General features: G+C 37.9%; 2 protein-coding genes across 57 annotated transcripts in view; one reads left to right on the forward strand and one right to left on the reverse strand.

Annotated features, from left to right (window-relative positions):
- Positions 1–1140: 1140 nt before the first annotated feature.
- Positions 1141–22818, reverse strand: NSUN6 (NOP2/Sun RNA methyltransferase 6). 50 transcript variants are annotated; one of them, XR_015278630.1, is made up of 14 exons: positions 22689–22818; positions 21448–21528; positions 20562–20670; positions 19697–19852; positions 17973–18052; positions 17104–17213; positions 14424–14577; positions 12953–13034; positions 11834–11953; positions 8717–8861; positions 6876–7024; positions 6686–6770; positions 5953–6078; positions 1141–2881 (listed from the first exon to the last, which is right to left on the reverse strand). XR_015278630.1 is itself a non-coding variant. In XM_086859920.1 (13 exons), exons 3-13 carry the CDS (start codon positions 20634–20636, stop codon positions 2669–2671), a joined length of 1410 nt encoding a protein of 469 aa, XP_086716046.1. In that variant the 5' UTR covers positions 20637–20670; positions 21448–21515; positions 22693–22791; the 3' UTR covers positions 1141–2668. The 50 variants fall into 50 exon arrangements, 30 of the variants coding, with proteins under 30 accessions (XP_086716046.1, XP_023775985.2, XP_023775990.2 ...); XR_015278633.1 differs by having other exon boundaries at positions 20562–20656; positions 21448–21515; positions 22689–22775; XR_015278627.1 differs by having other exon boundaries at positions 21448–21557; positions 22689–22773.
- Positions 22819–23436: 618 nt separating this feature from the next.
- Positions 23437–25937, forward strand: part of ARL5B (ARF like GTPase 5B) — a 48195-nt gene continuing 45694 nt past the window's right edge. For 4 of the 7 annotated variants that reach the window (XM_086860119.1, XM_086860153.1, XM_086860130.1 and 1 more), the window contains exon 1: positions 23456–23660. Coding sequence is in view for 3 of the 7 variants with exons in the window: in XM_086860153.1 (XP_086716279.1) it covers positions 23615–23660 (46 nt within the window). In the remaining 4 variants the exon portion in view is untranslated. Of the gene's footprint in view, positions 23661–25937 lie in introns of all 7 variants that reach the window. The other 3 variants (XM_086860108.1, XM_086860097.1, XM_086860150.1) reach the window with 3 other exon arrangements.

Here is a 25937-nt window from a genome sequence, read left to right on the forward strand (position 1 = left end):
GGCACTATTACTAATCACTGTTTCTGCAAATAGAGAAAACTACTTTTCAGACTTTCTTAATGACAGGATCTGACTGCATGCCTAATTATCTATTTTGTAGGTTTAATCTTTCATTATAATGACAATAACTTTTTAAATTTAATATATAAATATCACATATATATATATAAAATATATATAAATATATTCCATTGTGCTTCAGCATCAACTGGTGAAGCACAATGATTCAGTGTGTAAAGATTATCAGGAAAGTAATCGTATGATATGTTTAAAACATATGTACTCCATCCATCAGAACTGTGCCAAGGAGAAAGTATTCCTACCGCTTCTAGTTAAAGTCACGGTAAGATTGGAAAAGAAGAAAAAGGGCATCCATCCAACTTGAGTCCTCCAACTTAGCCACACCTGTGGTGAGAGGAAGGATGCTGGCTCCTTCAAGGGATGGAGCATCTTTATTGAGTTTCTGTTCTGACCTGCCTGATGGAGAAGTCACTCCCTCTTTACCAACAGAGACAGGGCCCTTGGGGAAGCAGCTGAGGCCAATCCCTTCGAGATGCTGAGTGCTCTTCTAAGGCTAGCATTTGAATTTACAGAAACAACCCTAATAGCTAAAGTTATATATCAGTAATTTTTTTCAGGTGAAGTCTGCTCTGCAGTGACACTGGAATTAACTACAAATTAGTTACGTTGTCTTCCCACCCCCAAGAAACTTCTCCTATAACATCAAGTGAGGTCACCTCCTTAAAAAGCCTATCATCCAAAATTAAAGAAAGTGGAGGAAGTTTCAACAAATATTCCACTAAAAATTCAGCAATCTTAATTCTTTCAAATTCAGCATTGCACAAATCCTGCTACTGAAACTGGAGGCAAAGTTCCTTTATATGAATACACAAACTTCAGTATATAGTTTATGTGTGCTGATTAATGTTTACAAAATTTCTATATTCTGCAAAAAAGAAAATGCTTTTTTACTAGCACTGAGTTAAAGATTTCAACACGTTCTTACAGTAAAGGATTAATACCTTTTGTTCCCAGGTAATATTTTCACCATATTTAGACTAGAAAGATTACAGTATGAACTTTCATGATACTAAATAGGATATCTCACCTACTGCTGATGAAACAAAATTACTTTAAATCTTCTTTAGACAAGGTGTGTTTAATGGCAAGGAGTGACCTACAGAAGTAGAGAAGTAGTAGACAAGAATTCCATTTTCCTGTCCTGCTAGTATAGGCCTTACTATACTTGCTAGACTTGTACTAGTACTTGCACTAGTCAACCTTGGCAGGACAGAAGAAACATTTGGGTTTTATTCAAGAGCGGTAGAAAACATACGGTATCAAAACATTTATGGAAAATGTAAGTAAACAAACTACCGAGAAAGAGAATTCTATAGATTGTTTTGATTGTGAGCAAATACTAAAAGCACTTCTGACAGTAGAAAAAAAAATGATAAAAGAACTATTTCTCTTTTTAATCCAATCAAATAGTTACGTGTGAGAAGACAGATATTTTTCAGATAATCCTTTTTAAAACTGGAAATTGATGAGTGAGGGGAAAACACCAAACACACACAGATGTCAGTTTCTATTTTTCCATTGTCCTTAGCTTTCCTTCAATTTTAGTGCTATTGTCAGTTCCAGCAGGACTGAGAATATTGTTCAAACTGGAACTGAAGCAGAATTTTCAAATACATCTAACATCTTTAAGAAATTTAGGTTATTTAAACTTTGAGCAATGTACTAAAGCAGTTTCCATTAGCATGCTTCCCCAGTTTCAATTTTCACATGATTTTAGCTGGTGATGCTTTCTAACCAATAAAGAGTTAATATCCTTAGTTGTTTGAAAGGTGATTTGCAACATTTAAGATGGTATTATGCATTGTTTTCTGTCTTTTGATATATTAATCATAACTGTAGCCCCTTCTGTTACAAATGTTTGATTTTAAAACTGTCACTTGTCAGCCAGTCCAATAGGCTATTTCAGAACCAATACAGTTTATGCATGGGAAGTTTGATGTTGAAACAATATTTATTTACATTCCCAGAGTGAGATGGTTTAATATATTCATGCTGCTATAAAAGACATGCTACAAAGCCTAATCGTATTTTGTGTATATACTATGTGTACAGAGAATCTTGCTTGTATTAAAATAAAAGAGAAATGAGGTTCTAAGTATCAATTTATAAAACAGTTCTTTGTAAAATATTGCAGTGTTTTGAGAAGAACTATTTAAGGAAACTAACTATTGGTAAACCTCCACAGAAACGACCCTTTCCAAAATTCATTGTAATAATTCCCATCTATTTTATTTATGTTTGCATTTCGTAGCTTGCATCCCCTTCCTACGCTTGCCGCAGATAAGGGGAAACCAGAGCAGACAGCAGTATGAGTGAACGGAGTTGCCATTCAGGCACTGACCTGCTGTAAATACAAAAGCAGAAGGAGAGTTAGAAATGATACTACCCTTCCCCCAACCATGACTTTTCTGCTGCAACCTGTGGCTCTTTCCCATCAGAACAGCTGGCAGATTTTAGTGCTGCCATAGCAACCCTGCCGTCAGCCCGTTGGCTTGGTAACATTGCAGCAGGAAGAAAGAAAGGCACTTCACGTCTGAACTGTTCTTAGACTCACTGAGGTATTTTTTCAGGTTGCATTCCCAAATCCTTATTTACTGTTCAATTTAATAAATTTTGCAATGAAAAATCCTATACAGTCCTTATTTGCCAATGAAATCAGGTCATCTTCTCTAGAATCTTGCAAAGAATTAATATCCATTCCTTGCAATGTCATAGCAGATGGATCAAATCTCTGCAGTAGCTTCAACTGATCAAGTGATAGTCCAGCTCCCTTCATGCCTTCTCCTCCAATGTGAGGTTCCTGGTCAAGGAACAAAGAAAAGCAAATTATTGTGTCTCTAAGGTTCTTAAATGCCCTAAATGTATTCTGGTGAGGATATGCAGATACTGAACAAATAACATGAGCAAGTTATCCTTGTATCATTTGCATCAGAAGAGTCAGAAGTAATGTCGCTTCTTTTCTTGCCCTCATCTGGCTAATATTATACAAGATCTATACAAGATCTATACAAGACATATACAAGTGTTTTGAGGAGGTGGTGATGCCCCTCATCCACTTTATCTCAGTAGTTTAGAGCCCTTGTTGAGGATAGGTGCACAGGTCTAAAGCGATTCATCACTCCAAGGGCTGAAACATCCCAAGAAAGCTGTTACCACCACACAGCAACTCTAACGGGTTTAGGTTGCCACTTCTAAATGAGGCAGCACTTCTGTGTACGGACTTAAAAGCCATGAGTTAAGTCAAAAATAGTGACTCCTTAGCCCATTACCAGTATCATCAGTAACAGCAGCAGAATCCCTGAGACAAACAGGTTGGAAAAGACCTTGGAAATCATCAAGTCCAACCTATGACCTAACACCACCTTGTCAACTGTACCAACTGCAGTCCAGTCTTCTTTAAACACCCACAAGGTCTGTGACTCCACCACCTCCCTGGGCAGCCCATTCTGACACTCAGTCACCCTTTCTGTGAAGAACTTCTTTGTAATGGCTACAGCACTGGGATTCTTCACAGTAAAAACTTCAACTGGAGACTAAAAGCCCCAGTCCAGAGTATTTTACTGCCTGAAGAAGCATCATTTTGGCAGATGATGCAGAAGAAAAATATAACTTTGTGTTTTCTAGTCATGTAATAAGACTAACAGGTAAATGGGACTACTGTTACATATGCATGTCTATGAGGCAGAGAAAAAAAGAAAGAATCAGTTTCAAGAGATGACATTTGGCTTCAAAATCCTGGAAAGGAGAAGGACTTAAAATCCCAGACCTTTTCTCAATACTTTTTGTGAATAGCCGTGACTGGTTCTTATTTAATACCCTAATTCCTGGAAAAAAATTAATTCTTAGCTGGTTTGTTCTTTCAATGCATTCAGTAAGGAGATGGAACAAAGTGTGCAAAAGCTGGCACTGCAATATCAAAAATAGATCTCCTTTGTCAATCTAGTTTAATGTAGTCCATAATGCAGCCTACAGCAGAGCGTTTTTTCAGCCATCACACTTTGCTAACACATGAGATCACCCAGTCAGCACATGATGCGAGTTAGCTGCTTAACCACGTACTGCATGCTGCAAAGCTGGGCAGCCAAGGGGCTGCAGACTGGTTCTTCCTTTCCCTCAGCAGGATTTCAGTGCTTTCCAGGTAAAAGACAGAGGTGTCTATTGCAAATTGAGAGAAAAGTAACGTACAAAAGGAGATGGGGGTAATGACTTGATGTAATAGAAGGAGGGAAAGGTAAAAGTCTAGGGAAAATAGTATTCCACAGGTTCAAGTAACTTGCTTAAAGGCAGACCAGTGTCTTCCTCTACCTTTTCGTTTTTCCTTCCAGTTAAGTTATTGCATTTAAGTTGATCTACTGTGTAAACTCCCAAGAGGAAGTCTGCACAAAGGAGCAGCTGCCATGTGGTAACCTCTACCTATAACAACACCTATGGCTCCATCTCCTGTTTTTTCTTTGCCAACATTACCCAACATGCTTCCAAATGTTGCCAAACTCAGAAAGTGGGAAACAGTGGACTGGATAAAAAAGGAGGTGTCCACTAAGACTAAACAATATGGGAAATAAATATATAAAGGAACATGAGGTAAGTAGACCCTAGCTAGACTCCTGTTTCATGTTCATTGGAAAAGAGCACCTTAGTTTAAACTAGAAGGGAACTGGTTATAAGGTATTATAAATGATATGTGGGTAAACAATTCATGTCATCTCATTTAAATAATACTATACATAAAAGATTAATTTTTACAGATATGGCATTTGTGTGTGAAAGACAGACAGAAGTGCTTTATTCAAGACTAATACTACTGGTGAGAGAAAGTATAGGAATAATTAATCTTGCATTTGAGTTAATAAGGCTTGTGTTTTGCTTTGTCATTCTATCAAGGAGAATTGTTTTATGCTGTTAGGTTAAATGTACAATCTCAGTTGAAACGACTGGAACTGAAAAATTCTTAGTCAATGGAGGGCAAGAATACAGACAGAAGAAAACACCACAGAAAGCTTCAGTTCTGTTACATCTTTACCAGCCATCATATTAATTTTTCATTGTAGAGCCATTGTATGTATTTTTTTTAATTACAGTTAAAGATTTATATAAGCTCCTGAAGACAGGTACAAGTCACCACAGAATGTGTAAGCTGAACAGGTATCAGAGTTAGAGTTTTCCTCAAAGCCACTATGATAAACAACTACCTCACCCAGCTCATCTCATCATCAAAGAGGAAGTGGGACACACGTGGTCTGATGATAAACCCCCCTGAAGTACTGTTAAAGGTAACAGATATTTCTGAATTGTATGAACTGTAGCTAGTGTAGATAAAAAAATTCCATTATCTCCCTATATATTACCTCCTCCCAGACATCTTAAGAGTAGACACTAACTCCAAAAAAGACAAGGTACACTCTTGGGACACTGAGCCTGAAATAATTTCTTTCCCTCATTCCTTTTAAATAAATCAAAAATAGCTCCTGTACATATAACATCCTCCATCTTTGAAACACTAATTTATTTTAATTTCTATCCCATACATTACATGCAAGTCTTCATGACTTCAGTGGCAGTAATAAAAAGAAAACAACTTTGCCCCTCCTGTGAATGTGCAAAAGGGGAGAATAAAATATATGCATTAAAAAAATGGCAAGAGAAATTTTAACCTGTCCGACCCATCTTTTGTCCCTGTTGTGTTTTAAAAGGACTTGTACAAATCAAAAAAAAACCCACAATACACAGCGGGAAACTACTTAATGATGCCTAAATAAAGCTCAATTAAGCGCAAAAATAGACTTTAAAAATGCCTCAGAAATCCCTGTTATTTCTATCCACAGCAATTCAAACTGTTCATGGTGAAAAAAAATACCCTGAAAATAGTATTACCTGTGGATGAAGCTGGAGGCATGGAAAAGTTTTCAGGGCCCAAGCAACTTGCTCCTCATTTTCAGAAAGTGTAATTGTACATGTACTATATACTAAAACACCTCCTGGCTTCAGCAGCTTTACTGCCTGCAGGGAGAAATAAGTAATATTTCAGCTTATTTTTAAATTTAAAACTTTCAAATTAAGGAACATTAACTAATAACCCATGTATCTAGAATATTAAAACTGAGCACTTAATTAAACTATTAGGATACTAATTCCTCTCAGGGAATACGGCAAAGGATAACATGGATTAGAAAGATTCTTCTTTCCAAATAGGCATTATAGCTCATGCAGTTTATTAATGTCATTGAGATGATTCACCTTGTAAGATTTGTTATTTGTACAGCTCTCCATATCCCAGACAGATTAGATCTGTTTTCACCACCTGCTGCCAGCCATGGATACACAATACTTATGTCAGTTTTGTTAGATGTCAACTGTTTCCATGTATTTGGCATGGAAGCTATATCTATGCTACTTTTCAAGCTGTCATTCACTCTGAATATGTATCATTCAGATTTTGACAAGTTTCATCTTATCCTTCAGCATCAGCCCAAGCACACTCCTTAGCATGTTCCTAAGTCACCTGCTCTGTGACTTAGACCCTTGTGATTATTATAATGTAAAACTGATGAAACTGAGGGAATTAAAAGAACACAAAGCTTTTTATTTCCATATAGGTTACATATACCTTTCCCATGCTCCAATGAATTGGCTTCACCTAGCAACAGATCTGCTGTAGCTGAGAGGTTTACAAGGACCCTAATACTTCCTGGCTGCTGAAAAAGTAGGGAAAATGAGGTACCGTTTTCTGGATAAGTTTTATGCAGCAAAAGCATTTATATTCAATTTAGTTTATCTACTCAATGTTTAACACATACCACAGTGAAAAGCTTGCGCTGGAGTGGCTGGTATGAGGTCACTTCCTTTAAAGTTGAGGAATAAGCCATGTTTGGTCTCTGTCCCATCCCACTACATGGAGCATCAAGAAGAATTCGATCAAATGACTCTGGTAAGAATGGAGGCCCTTCTGTAAAAAGAAATTAGTAATGTAATATGTGGCTGTTTCCTTCCTTGAGACTTCACCATAGGTAAGGAGAAGCTGTTACTACTTCCATGACATAAAACATTTATGTGCTATGGACAGTGTCTCCAAAATTAGTCTCAGCTAGAGACAAGTCTCAGAACTGCAGGTGGTAGTTTTCATCTCCCAGAAAACTAAACAGTTTAAGTTCTGTGAGCTCAAAAATGATCCCTCTAGTTTTAAACTTAATTTCATAATTTAAAAGTAAAATGTAAAAGTAATCCAAATAGTGGAAATGTCAGAGGTGCTGGGTACACCTAGAGTTGTACACCTGTAGAGTTGTACATATAGGCTGTAAAGAACCACAGTCAGCTCAAAAGTGTGCAAACCTTTAGTGAGAGAAACCTGTAGTTAAGCATTGAGACTGCCTTATAATAATTGGACTGTCTATATATTAACTATTTCTTGTGATGCATGCATAGCTATATAAAATAAAGCGCTTCATAATAACATGAACTACTGCAAGTTCTAATGTGTGAGATGACATGATGCCTCCATGACAGAACAATTCAGTAAAAAAAGGATTGTGAAAAGAACAATTTCTGACTATCACCGGGATGATAATATGTATCTTCTCTAAGCAGAGCCTATACTTTAATCTGTAGCTCAACAGCCCAGAAGTTTCTACCTCCTCAGTGCCAGGGAGCTGCCAAACTTGTATCATCACACTACTGCTACCTAGCTTGTTCCTGCAATACAAAATGAGTCTAACTGGTTTATCTACCTCTGATCCATTACTAAAATGTTCAAAATATGTAAAGTGTTACTTTCAGGGATGTATAGAAAAGCCTTCATTATCTCTCAGTATTACAGCTTGCTCTTGTTCATCTCTGTAATTGCTACTTGCCACCTACAATATTTGATGTTCATAAGAAGACTCTTAAGAAAGTACCTTTGTTCCTCCAAAGCAGGAATAACTGCAATGCAAAGGGACAAAGAAGGTGAATTATGTAATCTGATTCCTACTTAGGCTAACCAGTGACTGAGATAAAATAGACTGAGAAAGAACAGCATACTTTGCACAACAAACTAAAAATAATCAAGGCAGCAGATACCATTTAAATCATTCCATCATGGGAACAGAACCAATATCGTAACTGCATCACTTCAGAAAAGCAAATGAAATTACTTAAAATAATACTCTGTGCTTGTATATAACTTTCCCCTAAACAGCTGAACAAACATCAATGAACTAAACCTTGCAGCCCTCCTGGGAGTTAGGTATTAATAACCCCATTTTACTGATGAGGATTATGAGGCAGAAAAGCAAAGCAAGTCTGCAAAAAAAATTTTTTCTCAGACTAGCTCAGAAAATTCCCAGTATGGGGTTAAATGTGATCATGAAAGAAGCTTTAAGGCTTCTTCAGTCTGCAGTATTATCTGGGAAAGGAATGCATTTCCTTTGAGAATATTAGGTTGTGACAAGGACAGATAATTTTACTTTTGTATCTGCTTCACAGAGAAGCTGATAATCACAAAAGAATAGAAAATAAAAGTGCATTCACACTGCTGAAGCAACTTAGGTATCTGCCAAGATTTCAAGGACTTGCAAACCTGTGACAGGTTTAATAATGTCTTTGCAAAACATTACTATTTTCTTCTAAAAGCGACTACTACCCAATTTTTTTTTCTTTTTACCTTGTTTATCCTCTCTCTTCTCAACTGAAAGGGCCTTTATCCCATCAAAGTAAAAGGCCTTAATGCAATTCAACTGTAGCAATTCAGCATTCTGCTTGATTTTCTTGACCTTGTTAGCTATCTTGTCCATGGCTATTACTTCACCCTGAAAAATATGCAGAAGTTTTCATCAAGGGCATAGGGATTACATGGATGTTCCCGATTTCCTTTCCTCAACCCTGGGCAGTGTAATAAATAAAGCATAGTCTTCCCTACAGAATCATTTTATTCTTAAATCTACACTCCTGCAGTCCTTGTTCCACATGTTTTCCACAACTGCCGCACTAGTCTGAAGCTGTGCACATTCCAACTGCATGTCACTGTTACTCTAAGGGATGCTGTAATATCTGACTTCTGGTAAGTGGTTTTGTTGTTTGTTTCTTTTCAGTTATTTTGAACTGTTTAACTGGGCACAAAGACACAAATTTAATAATTTGAAAGAGGGTAGAAGCCTCAAATACACAGTAAAATAGGTTAACAGGTTTTAAATTTGTGTTGTATGGAGATGGTAAGGAAGTATGATCACACTACAGCTCAGTGCTGAGGAAATGAGGTCCACATCCATGTCTCAAACTTGTTCAGACTCATAACATACTGGAACACTTGCGGTACTTGTCACTCAAGTTACTTCTGGAAATAGTGTAAATACTAGAGTAAGTTTAGAGGTGAGGGGAGAGAAATCACAATTACTCGTGATTTCTTTTATGTAAAAGTAAGATTTATTTTTTCCTCCCCCCAAATAAATCGAAAAAGACACGCACCACTACCTTCTACATGAAATCTGTGAAGACAAAGGAAAGTTAACAGTAGTACCAGTAAAATCCAGAACAACCCAACAACCAAAAACTTATACTAGACTTGCTACAGCAAATGCAGTATGCTGAGAAAACAACTTTTTTCTATTTTGTGATGTCTCTCCAGAGGCTTATAGAATGGTAACATGACAAAGATAGTTTCAGAAGTAAAATAAATCAGTAAAGATAAGCTGTTATCTGTATGTCATGTTAGGCAATATGTAGATCTAGGACTGAGAGGTAAGAATAGATTTAGATTGTGTCAGTGGTGTCCAGTCTTCAGCTACTGTGAGCCAAATCACCTCCCAGAGGTGCACCCAAGAACCACGTGCCACTGCTTGTCCCCTAACACCATCAACCTATTGGACATGTACACTAGGACCTGACTGTGCTTCAAAGTTTTGTCTGTTTCAAGAACAGCAGATTTGCTGTACATCTCTGCATACTGAAGAGATAAAGAGATGACAGAATCATACAATGGTTTGGGTTGGAAGGGATCTTCAAGATCATCTAATCCAAGTCCCCCGACATGGGAAGGGACACCTTCCACTAGACCAGGTTGCTCAGAGCCCCATCCAAGCTGGCCCTGAACAGTTCCAGGTATGGGCTATTCACAGATTCTCTGTTCTTTTCTCCAGAGAAAGGAACAAGCTGGAAGACAACTCTTCTCCATTTGGCCCATGCCAGCCACTGCCAGAGAATAACTACTTAAAAGTCATCTGGAAAAAACAGAAGTCTAGACTGGGATGCAGAAAATAACAAATTCTCATGCTTTAACTATTCCCATTTCTTATTTAAGAGCTCTTAACATTACAGAGTAATTTTACATCTTGGTTACATCATTTAAAAGAATACAGTAATGTTTACAATTATATCATAAAAAAGTAAGAGTGATTTAAATATTCTGAAATGTTAATGGTTTAATATGCTGTCTGTGAAAAATTAGTATCGAAAAGCTGTGAATGAAATTTAAAATTCAAAAAGAAGTGCTTTTTTCCATATCTTTATCTTCCATATCTTAAACTAAAATTATATACTCAGAAAACGAAAATCAAGTGAGAAAAATATTCAACATCTGTATTTTTAATCTTTACCACTTCAGCTACAGGTAGGCACAATCAAAATATGCAAAGTGGCTAAGGAAAAAGCAGTTCTGCAAAGTTATACAAAATGTAGATACACAGATGGAAAAAAGTATAGATGTAAATGAATCCACAACATAAATACATGATTTGCAGACTTCCTTTGTTTATCACACTGAAATTCTTTACTGGAAACTTTATGTATGTATACAATAAATTCCTAATGACGATCTAATGCATTTTTAATGCTTTCTGCCATTATTCCATACTGAGGGAAGAAAACAATTCTGCAGACAAACGGTCACAGAACTGAAAACATGCATTTTCTCAATACATTCATACCATTACAGGCTGTTGCCTTCACATTTATGCACAGGCAACTGTCAAAGTCCTGCATAATGTAACTGCAAGACTTCTAAACAACCTGATATATTCTAGTAACACTATTCAACAAAAAAAAGTGAAGCCTTACAAAATTTTAGAAGAAATACAACATGCTTTTCCCCTGTGCAAGAGAAGAGTAAGCTGCATTTCTGTATTTCACTGTGCACATAACATTTTAACATATGCGAAGTTGTAATCCTGTATCCACATTCTTATTTTATTACATTCTCCTTTCCTTTGTCTTTCTCTACATATTTTTTTTCATTTCTTCTAATTTTTATTACTTTCTCATGAGATAGTTTTGGATTTGTGACATTCTACCACAGAATGACAAATTCAGACTAGAAATTCAGCCTAAAATTATATCTCTATCATATTCTATGCAGAATTGATAATTTTTACTGAGAGAAATCCTAATCAGATTAGGAGCTTTTTAGTAAGTTTTTGTAGAGTTATGTGTTTCTTTGGTACACATTTTTATGCATCTCAGTTTCATGAATCCAGCATATTCTTGTATAACTATGCTTTGCATGTAAAAAGTTCTATGATTAAACATAATTCAGTAGCATTTTAAAAAGTGAAAGTAAACATATTTTAACTGTCAATTTGTAGCAAATAAAATTTTAAAGCTGATGGTGAATACTTGATAAGCCCATTTCAGTAACTCTGATATGTAAAATACATTGGTAAGTAAAATGTCAAAATATTGTTTGTTGCTGTAAATTATTTGTGCATTCCAACAGTTAAGTGAAGAGAGCTATATAAATGAACAGTGGTCAGACTTCCTTCCTTAGGAAATAACAAATCACTTCTCCTACCTGGTCATGCATCAATGTTGCAAGATGGGTTGTTTTTCCTCCAGGTGCAGCACACATATCCAAAATTCTCTCCCCTGGTTGAGGGTTTAAAACGTGGCTCACAACCACAGAAGGTAAATTCTATCATAAAAATAAATACAGGAGCATTCAAACTATATAGCCTTCACTGACTTCTTTATTAAGGAATGGCAAACACATTTAAAAAAATAATTTATTCAGCAGTGAAGATACCTATGATATTGCTCAGTTCTTTCACAGAAAAGGAACTATTTGCATTATATATAATGGACAGTTTACATCAGAAGTCCCCAGTGGCTCATTTTTTATTTAAAGTTATGTCTGAGTATCTATGACTGAAGTTTAAGAGCTCATGACTGAGGAGACTACAGTTCTAAAAGTCCAAATAAAATAAGCTGATACTGGCACAGAGGAGAGCAGCTCTGTTTATTACAAATCTTTTATAGTAACCTGTTTATTGGAACATTTACTGTATTAACATATTGGTGCAGATAAAGAACAGTAAGATCAAAACACAGAAGTCTAAGCTTGCTGAACTAAAGTAGCAAGAAGCTAAACTGCGCTATTAATTGTATAAACAGAACAGCTCCACTGAAGAGAACTAATGTGTAAGAATTGTGCACGGTACTGCACCTTAGACAATATGGAAATACCTTCTTCTTAGTTCAACACAAAAGTATAAGAACCTTTTAAAGTTGTATTTGGTACTTAAATAACAGCTTCAAGTCAACCTAATATTTGGAGATTTTCCTGATTATCTACAGAATGCTGTACCATGAAAGGGGCTCATATTCCAGAGTTCATAAGCAGATTCCAAAGACTAATAGTTCTATACAGAGTATCTGTGCAAGAGGAATCTCTATGTTTTTAAGCGAATACCTCTTATGTTGTTTTGAAATCCCTTATCATATCTCAGACACAGTATGATTAAACCACCTACATGTAGATACTGACTTCATTTTAAATGCTTTGTGTTCCTCAAATCCAAAGGCTGAACTAGGTGCTACAATGCACAAGGAATGTAGAAACCATGAATGTGTGCTAAGAGAATATTCATTATTCTGTACATAGTACAGACTTTTGGTTTTGGAACAAACATACCTGTAAAAACAAATGACTAGGGAGCACATTGTCAAATGAAGGACTGAGGTAGACTGGCTCTGTCATTCTTACACCCAGCCCCCTGAAAAACATGAAAAAAAAAATCAAATACTCCATTTTATACATTTTAACAGTAGTCAATTAAATTCATTATACTTACAAATAACAACTTGAGACAACAATCTTTCATTTCTTAAATGAAATTTTCATTTCAAAAATGAAAGAACAACCAAGAAAAATACTTGTATGATTTTGTAATATGGTATTTTTTAAAATTACATCATTAGGTTGGGTAAATCATGGCAAAAAATGCATTACAATACAAAATGGAACCATCACCTGCATAAAGCAAATTTGTGGTTCTGTACACAGAATAAACCAAGATGTAATCCTACTTAAGATTTTTCTCTATTTCCTAAATTCTAGAGATTTCAGTCACATTACTATAGAAATCCTATATGAAAAGCCTTGCAAGAACATTGATTTGCCTGCAAACCTATGGTTTAAAATTAGAAGTCACCTAAAAGTTTTAAATATGGATGAAATTCTGATGCCGATTTAATTGTTAAACCAATGTACCAGGAAATGGGTAACAATAAAGAGAACACTGAAAAAGCAACACTGAGGCTGCAAAGGATTACTAAAGACAACAAATATTATTTTGCATATGTACCAGACAATCCAACAATAAGGAAGGATATGAGAAAGCCAAACTGCAGACACCAGATTTAGTGTTACATACTGGTGATCCGTGTCACCAACTCAACAGGTACATCCTACCACTATTTCTATTATATTTAAGCTCCCATAAAACAGAAATTCTCTGGCAATGTACTTTTCGTTCACTAGAACTTTTGTAGTTTGTTCTCAGGAAGTAAAGTCTTGGCCATTAATTTGACATCCATAGTCTTTTACATTATTTCTTATGTGTGCTTTAAGTGACACAAGAAGAATAAACTATATGCTTCATCAACAAAATAGAAAATAGAAAAGCAAGTAATCTTGAAACAGGTAAGGATTTTGACAAATGTTAGTAATTTTTTTAAGATAACTGACCTTATGTTCTGTCCTTTGTCCCACCAAAAATAAAAAAAAAAGCCTCTACAGATATTTTTAAAAGATGGAGAAACTGAAAAGGCTGCTTTTCCGTCCAAAGGGCAACGTAGTACAACACAATTTACCAAAATGCGATTTTGCCAGAGTGAGAGTATTTGTCAGTTCTGTTTGATATTATTGAACTGAAAAAACATAAATTATTAAAAGATTCCCACTTATTTTCTCCAATCTCTCAAGTAAATTGGTATGTGGATCCTACTATGAAACTAATGGCTTCCCAAAAAATATTGGAAATCCCAACATGCAAAGCCATTTTGTGACTCCACATAGGGTACAAAATAATTCAAAGTGTTTCCCTTACTTTTCCTTCACTTTGCAAATTTTTACATGAAGACTGCAATTACTATGGACTTACTTCAGTGGGCCACTTGAACTGAAGATTTCACTGCGACTGAGTTCTGAAATCCCGTTTCCAAGGAAAACTTTGACTCCATCAAATTCTTTGGCTCCTCTCTTGCACTTCCCTTCAATATCTGAATACACTGAAACCAGATCTCCTGCTTTCACAACTGCACAAAGAAAAATTGAAAGCTTGAAATCATTATGACAATTAGCAAAACGCTAGTGACCAAGTAACTTAGGATTTTCAGTGGACTACACTCTTCTATCATACCAAACACACATTTTCTTAATGTAATCAATGAAGATCAATTGTTATAAAGCTTTCAAGTTTTACACAGTGAATGATGGCTACAAAAGACTGGTGGTACTGAGAGACACCAAGCTTCAAGTCAGGCACTGTGTCGTTTTCAAAGAGGCCACACAAACCTGCCCTTTATTTATTTTATCATGCCAGGGTCACCCAAAAGTTTTAAGCACACTCCTAAGAATCCAGTCCTCCTTGTGTGCTCCAAGGACACAAGTACATGAAAAAAACACTGCTCACCCATAGTGAACATGGACAGGGGTGCTGAATTTATCTAATGACCTCTCAATAGCTACCTACAACATAGCTATAGCTGCTTTTTCTCCAACTATTTATTGCTTTGACACAACTCATTATATATTTTTGTTCTGGTCTCGTTCTCTTCCCTTCTTTAAGTTCTCCAAGGGAACTGCTGTTCTCAATAATCCTCTTAGAAAGTTTTATATCTCCAGTTAAAACCCACCAGATCAGTAAAGTATGTCAATATACATCAAAATCTAGAAATGTAATCCTAAAGACTTAACAAACTTTCTGAGTTAGAAAAGGGATGGTGGTTTAAGTGATTTTACAGAATAGTGAACAAGCACTATGTGTTGACAGGCTGAAAAATATGCTTAAAAATAAAGGTCTCTTCTGATAGCAATAAAAAAAATTGTCCAAAATTGCATTTCTGAGGTGACTGACAGGCTGAAGGAACAAGAAGATACAAGACTAATGGCAAATCAGCTTCCCAAGCACTCTTGGAATTGTACTAGAGAATCCTTTTTTCCATTTTCAAGTGGCCTTCTTATGCCCAAATGCCCTGAAATTCTTAAATATTAAAATTTTTTGGGTAGTCATTGAAATTACATTTTTCACACTACTTCTTTTTACACAATGTGACACAAAACATTATGTGATTGCTCAGTATTAATGTCTGCTTAAACTTCACTGAACCTGCAGCAACTAAATTCTTCCATCAAGCATATCCATCAATGATTTTTGCAGTATTCAAACATAAATAATTTTCGCTCTCTGCTGACAATCATCCTTTCTAAATACACTAGTCCTGCATAGAGTTCTTAAGCTTTCTGCAGATTATACCAGCATTCCATAAACATAAAGGTTAGAGTTTGATTAGTTAAATTAATCTAAAAGCCCCCTGATCATTAGTTTACCCTTATTTGGATTGCATTGCAGTGATTAAATGTGTTCTTGCTGTACTATTTTTTTTCCTTAGACCACAAGTTAGACCATCTGTGCTTAATACAGCCTTATTATATTTGGCATCAAGTGGGTAGCATGCCCTTTTATTTTATTTTCTTATTATTTAATTACATGCAGCAATTATGATAAATCACTAGCTGACTCAAAGAAGGATTTGAATATTTATGGGGTTGTCTAAATAAGCAGTTTCAACAACTGCTATGCCAATATACTTATTTCATTATCAAGCCCTAGATTGAAAAACATTCCTGTTCAGTGAATTTGACTTAAGCACATGCTTAAAACTTCTTGAAGGTTTTTTCCTGAAAGGAAACTAAGTGACTTGATAAATGCTTTTCTGACTCATTTTGTTTAATAATAAAAATCAAGATAATCACTAGATCTCATCACAATAGAATAATAAGGTGAATCATCCAAAATTATACTTATTTTACATAAAGTTAACTTGACATTTAAATAACAAAAATAGGCTGTTGAACAAAAATCATGCATATGTAGATTTTTTTATCTTGTCTCACAGGCATTGATTCATAATTTCCATTTCTTAAGAATCTGACATAAAAACTGAAGATTGTTCCGATCAATGAAAAGAAGATTTTTACTATATCTCTCTTACATAAAAAATATCAAATGAATTGCCTATGGATTAGAAAAAAGAAAATGTGGGGTTTTTTAGATTTGTAACTTAAAATCTATCAGAATCATGAAGGCAAGTGACTTTGTGACTGAGTTTGTAAGCTTATTCAACGTAACACCCATATTAAAAGTTACAGTATTCAGTAGTAAAAAACCACTCTTAAAAAAACAGGTTTTACTTTGAAAATTCTATTTAAAAATACTTTGAAATGAAAACCAAGAAATTGAAATCCTTGAGAAACTAATATTTCAGCTACGAATTATATGGGAAAAGGATTTTAAAACAGGCCAGGCCAGTGAGAAATAATTACATATAACTTACTCCAAGTAAAATGAGTGAAAATGAGTGAAAAATAGTGATTTTTTTTTTAAAAAAAAAGCCAGAAAAACTTTAAAAAGTGTCATTACCATAAACCGTAACTGTAAGATTAGTTTCAGCTTAGACTAGAAAACAATTTCATGTCACTATTCATTTATCTATTATCCAAGGGTGATACTTTTTCTGCCATCTTTACAACTTAATTGGGTGTCTTTAGAGAACTCTTACATCTTGAGGTGGACACAATTCCAGGGACATAAACATGTGCTCCTCGAAGTACTGCATATCCACACTGGGCTCCAACTATGACTTCAGATGAATATTTTTTTAAATGTCGCCTAGAAATACAAAATGTAGTTGAGTAAAAAAGAGAAGTATACTGAAAAAAAAAAAAAAAAGCCAAATGCTCCCCAAGTAAACTCAAGTTTACAAATATGCATTTTGTCAGATATAATAAAGAAGTTAACTATCATGTATAACATTGAAATATTTATTTTAGTCCCAGAGAAATCAAATGAAAGAGTCAAGAAGAAAATCAATCCTCAAAATAATGCAGATTCTGGCACATTCTGTCACTATGATGAACCTGGCACAAGAATACAAATAAATTATATTGGGGTGGAAATCTATCCCTTCCTGCGTCAGATGATTGTGAAGTGATTTTTTGTGTTTAACAACTGCTGAGTAACTCTTCATTCCACCTGATTTCTTCCAGTGGAAGAAAACCCTTCCTGTACTTAGCTATAGCTCTGTATTACACTGCAAAAATTTAGTTCCTCTATCTGCCACCTACCTGCCTTACCAGGGAGGATGCTTACACATTTTCCCCGTAAAACATCAGTCTTATAAATAAGGACAGAAATCTATATTTTCTTTCATTTTTAAGGACTAAAACTGTGACCTGGTTAGTAAATGGACTGTCCAACAGGACATAATACAAACAAAGTTGTACCTCAGTTATAGTGAGTTAGTTATCATAACTGTTTCATGAGAAATCTGGAAGAAAATTGTGTTACACAACATTTTAAGGCTAAAAGAGTTTTAAGACTTAAAAACTTAAAATTCTTTAGAAACATAAAAGACTGAAAATTTCAAACCTGGGTCCAATAACAGGAATTAATAAAATGTCCTGAAGTTTTGGGTGCTCGAGAACTGGAACACATAGTCCTTTAAATTGCTGTTTTATTAAAAAAATATAATTAGTAAGCACTACTAATAAACCTAATATTTAAATAATTAAACTGAAAACCATTTTTCCATTCATAATTTATAGATGTAGAGTACAAAGCACAAAAGTAGTGGAAACAGTTAAAAGCAGCTGGGAAATAGTGTGCAAGGGGACATTAGATATTAAAAGTACTGGTATGAAAGACTAAACATTTAGTGAATTCAGAAATAACAAGACCACAAAGAGATTGCCTGAGAACTGACTTCAGGGAGTGTGAGAGTGTTCTGACATGCATAACCCTCTCACTGATTTTTGCTTTCTTCTGGAAGAAGGTTGAGCTGTTGTCAGAACACACAGTGACACCACCTTAGAAGTTTGGGTGTATTCTCTGTTAACTCTTATATGTTATTAGTTGTAAGCCACTGTTTAATTTGTGTATTCCTTGTCTTACTTAATAGGCCAGGCTGGCAATACTTTTCATTTTTCTTGTCAGCCCAAGTTTGGGTACTGACAGCTGAGTTACATATTTACCTGAAAAAAAAAATATGCCAAAAGGTTCCTGGATTTAAACAAAATTATGTCTTCTCATCTGAGCCTTCTAAAATATAACCTTGAAGTATGTAAAACCATAAATCAGTTTGCATCTAATAAATATTTTCTCTTAAAAAAGGAAAATAATCCATGATCATACCTCCACTCAAAAGTGTTATGTGGTTTCCTTTTCTAACATATAATAACACTAAAAAATACAAGAAGTTTGTGAAAAACTGATCTTAAGTCAGTTTTCAGCAAAGCCTTTTCCCTTCAAGCAAAATATAATCCTGCAATACCCATTCCCAGATTTCTACAATCAAGCTAAAATTAGCAAAACTCATTACCATCCCAGCCAGCAGAACTCTGTCAACTACCTATGCATCACAGAAATGTCTTGGCTCCTGTCATGAAAAAGCTCCCTGTACACCCACTAGAATTAATAATTTCCTTAAAGAACCAGATCTTTTTAGACAGAGTGAAGATCTGACACAATTTCAAAATAATACATTTCTTAAACACAATGGTTTACATATCATCAGATAAATATATGTTTAATTAAGATAAGTAAAAATCCAGAATATTATATAAAGATGAAAAGCAGGTTTAAAAAAAGAAAATACAGTAGCTGCAGGGCATCACTGTGGCTCCAGTTCCTACAACATACCAAATTTCTCCCTTTCCTCAACAGTTTCTCTGATGAGATATAGAGGCCTTCTCCTTTAGTCTTAAATAAAAGTTGTCTAAGCATGCTGAAGATAGAACACTGAGCTACCCTTTTTATCTGTCATCTTCTCTTATAGACTTGCAACACCTTTACATTATTTACCACAGCAGTACCTCAATCCTATCAAGGGTTTGGAATCTGCCAAATGAAAGAGTTAAATGTCTTTTCCCTCTGTTATTGCCTTTCTTGGAGGGATGAGATGAGGGATACTGGTACATAATGAATTTTCATTTGATGTTATATGCTGACAGGAAATCAGTGTGATTGTATGATGTTAATACCACTGGATGCATTGAGGTAAGTAAGGCAGAGTTTCCAGTAATGAAAACGTCTCATGTTCAGATGAAAGATGAAATGCCCTGCTGTTTTTGCTGTAACAAAGAAATTGCACAAACCTTCTGGATTTCTTCAAACAGCAACTTTTTCACATGTTTCACTGAGGCCAAGTGGGTATTTACTCTTACAGTTGTGAAAGCTGGTGGATGAGATAGATGACTTAACAGAGATTGGTATTTATTCTCTGCCTCCTGTGTACCTAAAGCAGTGATAAGCTGAAAGTGAAAGAAGAGATTTTATATTAAGAGATTCACACAGAAGCCTCTTGCTCAATGCAAAAGAACCCCACTGAACAAACATCCCATAGATATTGAGGGATATGGTTGTGTGGTGTGCAGTAGTGATGAATGCCTGTGTCTGGAAGCCTAATTCCACTGGAAGCCTCATCAATTTCTTGAGAAATACTTATTGGAAAAACAGCTGTATCAGCAAAATCACTGCAAAGATTTTGCAGCAAGTATCAAAGCAACTGCTAGAGAGCTCTCTGCTATTGTACATAGACCAGCCCTAAGGAAATAGAAGAGTAAATTCAAATCTATGAATCAGTAACTTTCATACTGATAAAAATGTATATAAAAAAGCAATTATTTATCCTTGGCATTAGGAATTAACAGATTGTCTGTATTCTACACTGGGGTAAGAGAGTACTTCTTGTCAATATTATGTGGTTAATATGTCCTTAATTATCTACAATCCACTTTTCAGAGGGATCCAAAATGGAACTCTCTGATTTATATTCCATTTAATTTAAGTATTTGTATGCTACTTTGAGCCAATAGGCATAAATACTAATATTATATTTTAAGTATAAAAAATATTTTATATTAAAAACTGTTTAATGTGAAGACAATATTCAATGTAAGGTACTAAAGTTACACAAAAATTTATTATTTTTTAATGGTCAAGGGTAACTGTGTCACATACCTCATTATTTCTGAACACTTTGGTGAGATACTCTTCAACTTCATATAGGAAAGCAATTTTAGGGAAAAAGGACATCTTCCTTTAGGTCTTAAAATCTGCTGGCAAGAAACTGAAATAAGCAAAGTATTTTCTTTGTGATTCCTATCACATTCTGTAAGTTTATAAATAAACTATTTTATATATATTATAAATATAACATAAGGTGTACCCACAAACTAAGCCGTTGGTTCTGATTCTTCCTATTTTAATAACGCACTCAATTTTTAATTTTATTGCACTCAAATTTCCAAATATTGGTCAGGATGTAACTGTAACACTACTCTCAATTACAGAAATTCTACTGATTCTTAAAATAAATCTTCAAGCTATCTGGTGAAAAAAATTACATGGGTAAAAGGAACAGGAAATTTCAAGATGTTGCTTTAATTCCTCTTGAAAAGCTCAGCTGAAAGTCTTATTGTAGCTCAGTCCTGATAGAGATTTCATTCCTTACCATTTTCCTCTGTAGGTAATAAAATACAGTTATCTTTCCAAATGGTATCTGCCCATCTCTCTATTATCTGTATTTTTAAAAATTATATACACTTCAGTCTGAAATAAGACTACCTAAAAATTAAAATTTGCTTACAACTTAAATGGAAAGAGAGAACATTACTCTAGGTTTATTCCATTCATAATACAGAATTTTGACTACTGAAATACATTTTCATTTTAAATATATTTAGAGAAGAGAGACCAGAATGTTTGGTATTCATTTTATTTGAATAAGAGGCTATTTGTCACTTTTTTCATACAAAACCTCTCAAGAATTTTTGATTTTATTTTTAGTATTTCTGATTCAATTAAAATCTTAATGCTAGAAGAATGTGACCTTATGTAGACTTACTTTTGAGTCCAGACAAAGGCAAAGTTCCATGGGTAGGAGTTTCAAAGCCTTAGTCGCAACATTAGCAGCTATTGAAAGAAACTACAAATAAATTAACTTCTTCTTACAGTCTAAAAAAATGACAAGAATTTACCTTGCTATTGCCACGAAAACTAATAGTAGTACAGTAGTAGTATAATCCAACAGTACTACAACAGTCCATTCAACTGAAATCACTGAAACTCAGTATTAACATTTCAGAAAACATGACATATCATGTACTTGTTATCCTAGAATGCCTACATTACAGGAGAAAAAAAAAAAGCAACAACAAAAAGATCTCCATATGGCTCACATTTGGAAAGGTTTTTCTTCAGAAGCATAATAAACTAACCTTTAAAACAAAAATCCCACACTTCTAAATTTTTTTAATAATTGGAATCCTGAAAATAATTAAGCAGACATTTGAAAATGGGCAGAAGTGTGGTGTTTATAAGCTCTATGTGTGACTTCAATATTGACATTATGAAGGCCCTCTTCCAGGCTGGGGAACACAGCTGAGGGGGGACAGAACAGATGCTTCAAAGTTCAGGTACAGCAGGAAGCCAGGCTGAGGGAGACTGCCTAGTGCCCCGTCAAGTACAAGACTCAGACTTCAAACGCTTAGCAGGAAGGCTGGTACCTGAGAGGAGTATTTTTTTTTCTCCAGGCCTGCTGGGCCGTACACCTTGCCCCAGAAAAAGACTTCAGAAGTAAGCCACTGATTTTCACGCGTCTCTGTGGGGAACTGCAGCGGGGAACGCGATGCCGAGCAGGACTTTGATCCAGCTACGCACATGAAGACTGCGAGCCGTCACACGCAGCCAGCACCAAAAATGCCGAGCAAGATTTTCAAACCTCGAGGCCCACCCTTTCCCACACGAGGAAAACGATAGTCGGATCACAGGGTCATTGTTGTACGGAGCGGAACATGGGGCTCCCTCTTTTATTCCCTCGCCCGCCCGTTGTTGAAAACATCAGGGAGCAGGGAGAAACAGAACACGCAGCTCTTCGCAGCCCCCGCGAGGCCCTGCGCCTCAGCCCAGAGGTACCCGGGAAGCGGCCGCACCTCAGCCCCGACGGAGCCCGAGGCACACACAGGCCCGGGCCGGACCTGGGCCGCCAGGAGAAGGGCGGAGCGCTCAGGTACCAGTGCCTGGGCCTGACCGCGCTCAGTCCTCCCGCGGCGGCGAGCAGCCCCAGCCCCACCGCCCGACACACACCTACCGCCAGGGCCCGCCGGCCCCGCCTCCTCCGGGCCGGCAGCAGGAAGTGCCGCCCGCCACCGCCGCCAAGGGAGCCGGGCACAGCAGCGCCCGCAGCCCTGTGCTCTCATCGCGGCACGGGGAGGGCGGCAACGGAGCCCGCGGGGTGGCCGAGCTTATCAGACAAGACGATGCTGACATAATTCTTTTGATTTATTTATTTTTTTCTCTTTTCGGTTTTCTGAAATTCTGCCGAGTGGATTAAAGGGTTTTGTACTTCCAGTGCGTCTGCACCTAAGTGTCCGCGGGCTCGCACTCACTTCTGACCCTCCCCAAGGTGCTGCTGAGGAAACCCGGGTGGGTACCAAAGCAAGAGCTCTCAGCACAGGAACCTGCAGCGCAGCCTTGAAAGCGAATCCGCTGCTTTCACAAGTTTTACTATACACGAAAGTACTGCCTGCCCTGAAACCCTCAACTTTTCCCAGCGGCAGAGGCTGTGGACCGCCCACAGCACCGCCGGGCTGAAGGACAGAGGCACGGCAAAGACGCGCTACCAGCGCCGACCACCCCGGCATCAACCGGAGGCCAAGCCCTCGCGGCATTCGTCCCTTGCGGGGTGGCTCCATCCTCCCGACTGTGCCAACCCCAGACCCCTCGGCGTTCCACCAGCCCCGGTGTCTCCTCGCAACTGTCCCCACAGACGCGCTGCTCCCGCTGCCGCCGCCATGACGCCGCAGTGACGCGCGCGGGCCGCGCCGGCGGGGGCGGGGCCGTGCGGCCGTTGCGGGGGCGGGGCGGTGCCGCGTGCCCGCCCCCTCCCTGTGCCCGCCCGCTCGGCGCCGCCGGGGCCGCTGCGGGAGCGTCCGCCAAGGGAGCTGCCGAGTCGCCGCCGCCTGGGTGAGCTCGGGGTGCCCCGGGCGGTCGGCGGGAAGCCGAGGCCAGTCATGGGCCTAATCTTCGCCAAGCTGTGGAGCCTCTTCGGTAGTCAAGGTGGGCGCGCGGGCCCGAGCCGGCGGCGGGGCGGGCGACGAGCGGAGCCCGCGGGGCTGCGGGGGCCGCGGGCAGCCGTGGGGGCTCGGAGCCGGCTCCGCCTGCCGGGCTTCCCCTGAAGGCCCGCCCAGACCAAAGTTGGGCTTCGCGTTGTGCAGCGCCGTGAGCGCTGGTCCCGCGGCGCCTCATGCTCGGGTGGCTTTGTTTGAGTTGCCGAGGTGGTCCCTGCTCTCCCCCTCCTCCCTGGCCGCGTTAAAGGCGTCGTCTGCCCCGGGAGCCCTTCGGCGGCCAGGACTGCTGAAGCTTTGATGGACTGTCCGTCTTGGCTTCGCCGATCGTCCTTTTTAGGTCGGGATCTGTTATTAAAGTCATGTTATTTTAGTCTTTAATTAAAAGGAAAAGAAGAACGCCAGACATGTAGAGGCCTTCGAGGCAAAGATGCTAGTTAAATGCAGTTAGTGACCCAAGAGGATCATTTTCCAGCCAAAAATAAAAAGGTCGAAAGGGGATAGTACCGCTTTCCCTGCTGTCCTGCTCAGTTCATCCAGCCCCGCAATCATGGCTCGTCTTCTTATCCAGAGTTCAGAATTTGCATCTGCCACCACCTCTACCTCTGATGGTTATCATGAAAGTAGGAAATTACGGTTATCTGCTAATTTATTTGTTTTAATGATTTTTGTTTACCTAGCCAGCTTTGGTTAGAAAATTAAATCGTTCACGGTAACATCATTTTGCCTGCTCCAAGCTCAGTGCCTCAAGGAAAAACAATATAAACAGTAAATTCTTTAATTGTTTTCTCATCAAGTTTCCAAAGGTATACCTCATTTCCACTTAAAAGTTATTGAAAATGTAGATAAGCCTTTTTTGTGCAATGCTCTGTTGCAAGTTTTTGGAGGCAGATACACCTGGTGTACTTGTATAGTTTTGTCCCTGTGATTGCATATAACCCGTTCTAATTCTGTAGATACCAGAGCAAAGCCTCAGTGTCTGTGCACATTGATGTCTGTGTATCAAACTGTCTTTCATGGGATGGGATTGGGATCCAGTCCCAGCTAATTTGTTTTTCTCATGCATACACCATCCTACCACATCATTCCTGAAGTCTGCTAACAGCATCTTCTGAATTTGTTGCTAATTTCTTATTTTCCTAAACTGTCAAACCTATTTGGCAAGATTCAGTGTTTCCCCTATCCTCCCAAAAAGTATTAAGTACTTTTTTTTTGTTGTTGTTGTTTTTATCACATAGTGCAATCTGCAGGTCCTTTTCTTCCATGAAGTATTCCAAAAGATCCAAAGAGATCTATAAGCAAGGAACTGATCAGAAATAACTGGTGGCATTTAGTATTTGCTTCTATAGTAACTTATGATGTCAATATTTATCTTCAGGAAAACACATTGTCTTGGTTATTGTATATTATTTCCTGGAAGAAAAGTTATTCTTCATTGTGGATGTCCCTGGCTGGATGCCAGATGCCCACCAAAGCTGCTCTATGACCCCCCTCCTCAGCTGGATGGAGAGAAAACAAAGAAAAAGGCTTCTGGATTGAGACAGAGATAGAGAGAGATTGCTCACCAGTTCTCATCATGGGCAAAACAGACTCAGTTTTTGAAATTAATTCATTACCAATCAGAACAGGTTAATGAGAAATAAAATTAAATTTTCTGAACACCTATCCCCCACTCCTCCCTCTTTTTTCCCAGGATTAGCTTTATTTTTGGTTCTCTACCACCTCCCTGCAGGAAGGAACAGAGAATGGGGGTTGTGGTCAGTTCATCACATGTTGTTTCTGTCACTCTTTCTTCCTTATGGGGAGGACTGCATCTCCTGTTGCAGTGTGGGACCTCTTCCATGGGAGACAGTCCTCCATGGGCTCCTCCAATGTGTGTTCTTCCCTAGAGCTACAATTCTTCACCAACTGTTGCAGCATGGGTCCATTTCATGAGGCGCAGGCCTTCAGGGACGGGCCATTCCAGCGTGGATCCCCCACAAGGTCCCAAACCTGCCAGCAAACGTGTTTCACAGTGGACTCCTCTCCACAGGTTCTTGCCAGGACTCTGCTCCAGCATGCCTGTGCAGTGGGGTCACAGCTGCCTTTGGAATCTACCTGCTCTATCTAGCTTGGGATCCTCCATGGGCTCAAGGTGGATCTCTGCTCCCTCATGGACTTCTGTGGCTCCAGGGGCAGAGCTACACAGATCTCTGGCACCTGCAGCACCTCCTCCCTCTCCTGCACTGACCTTGGAGGCAGGAGAGTTGTTTCTCTCACATATTCTCAC

Source organism: Cyanistes caeruleus, chromosome 1 (assembly GCF_971803275.1).
Source record: "Cyanistes caeruleus chromosome 1, bCyaCae1.hap1.1, whole genome shotgun sequence".
Classification (NCBI taxonomy): domain Eukaryota; kingdom Metazoa; phylum Chordata; class Aves; order Passeriformes; family Paridae; genus Cyanistes; species Cyanistes caeruleus.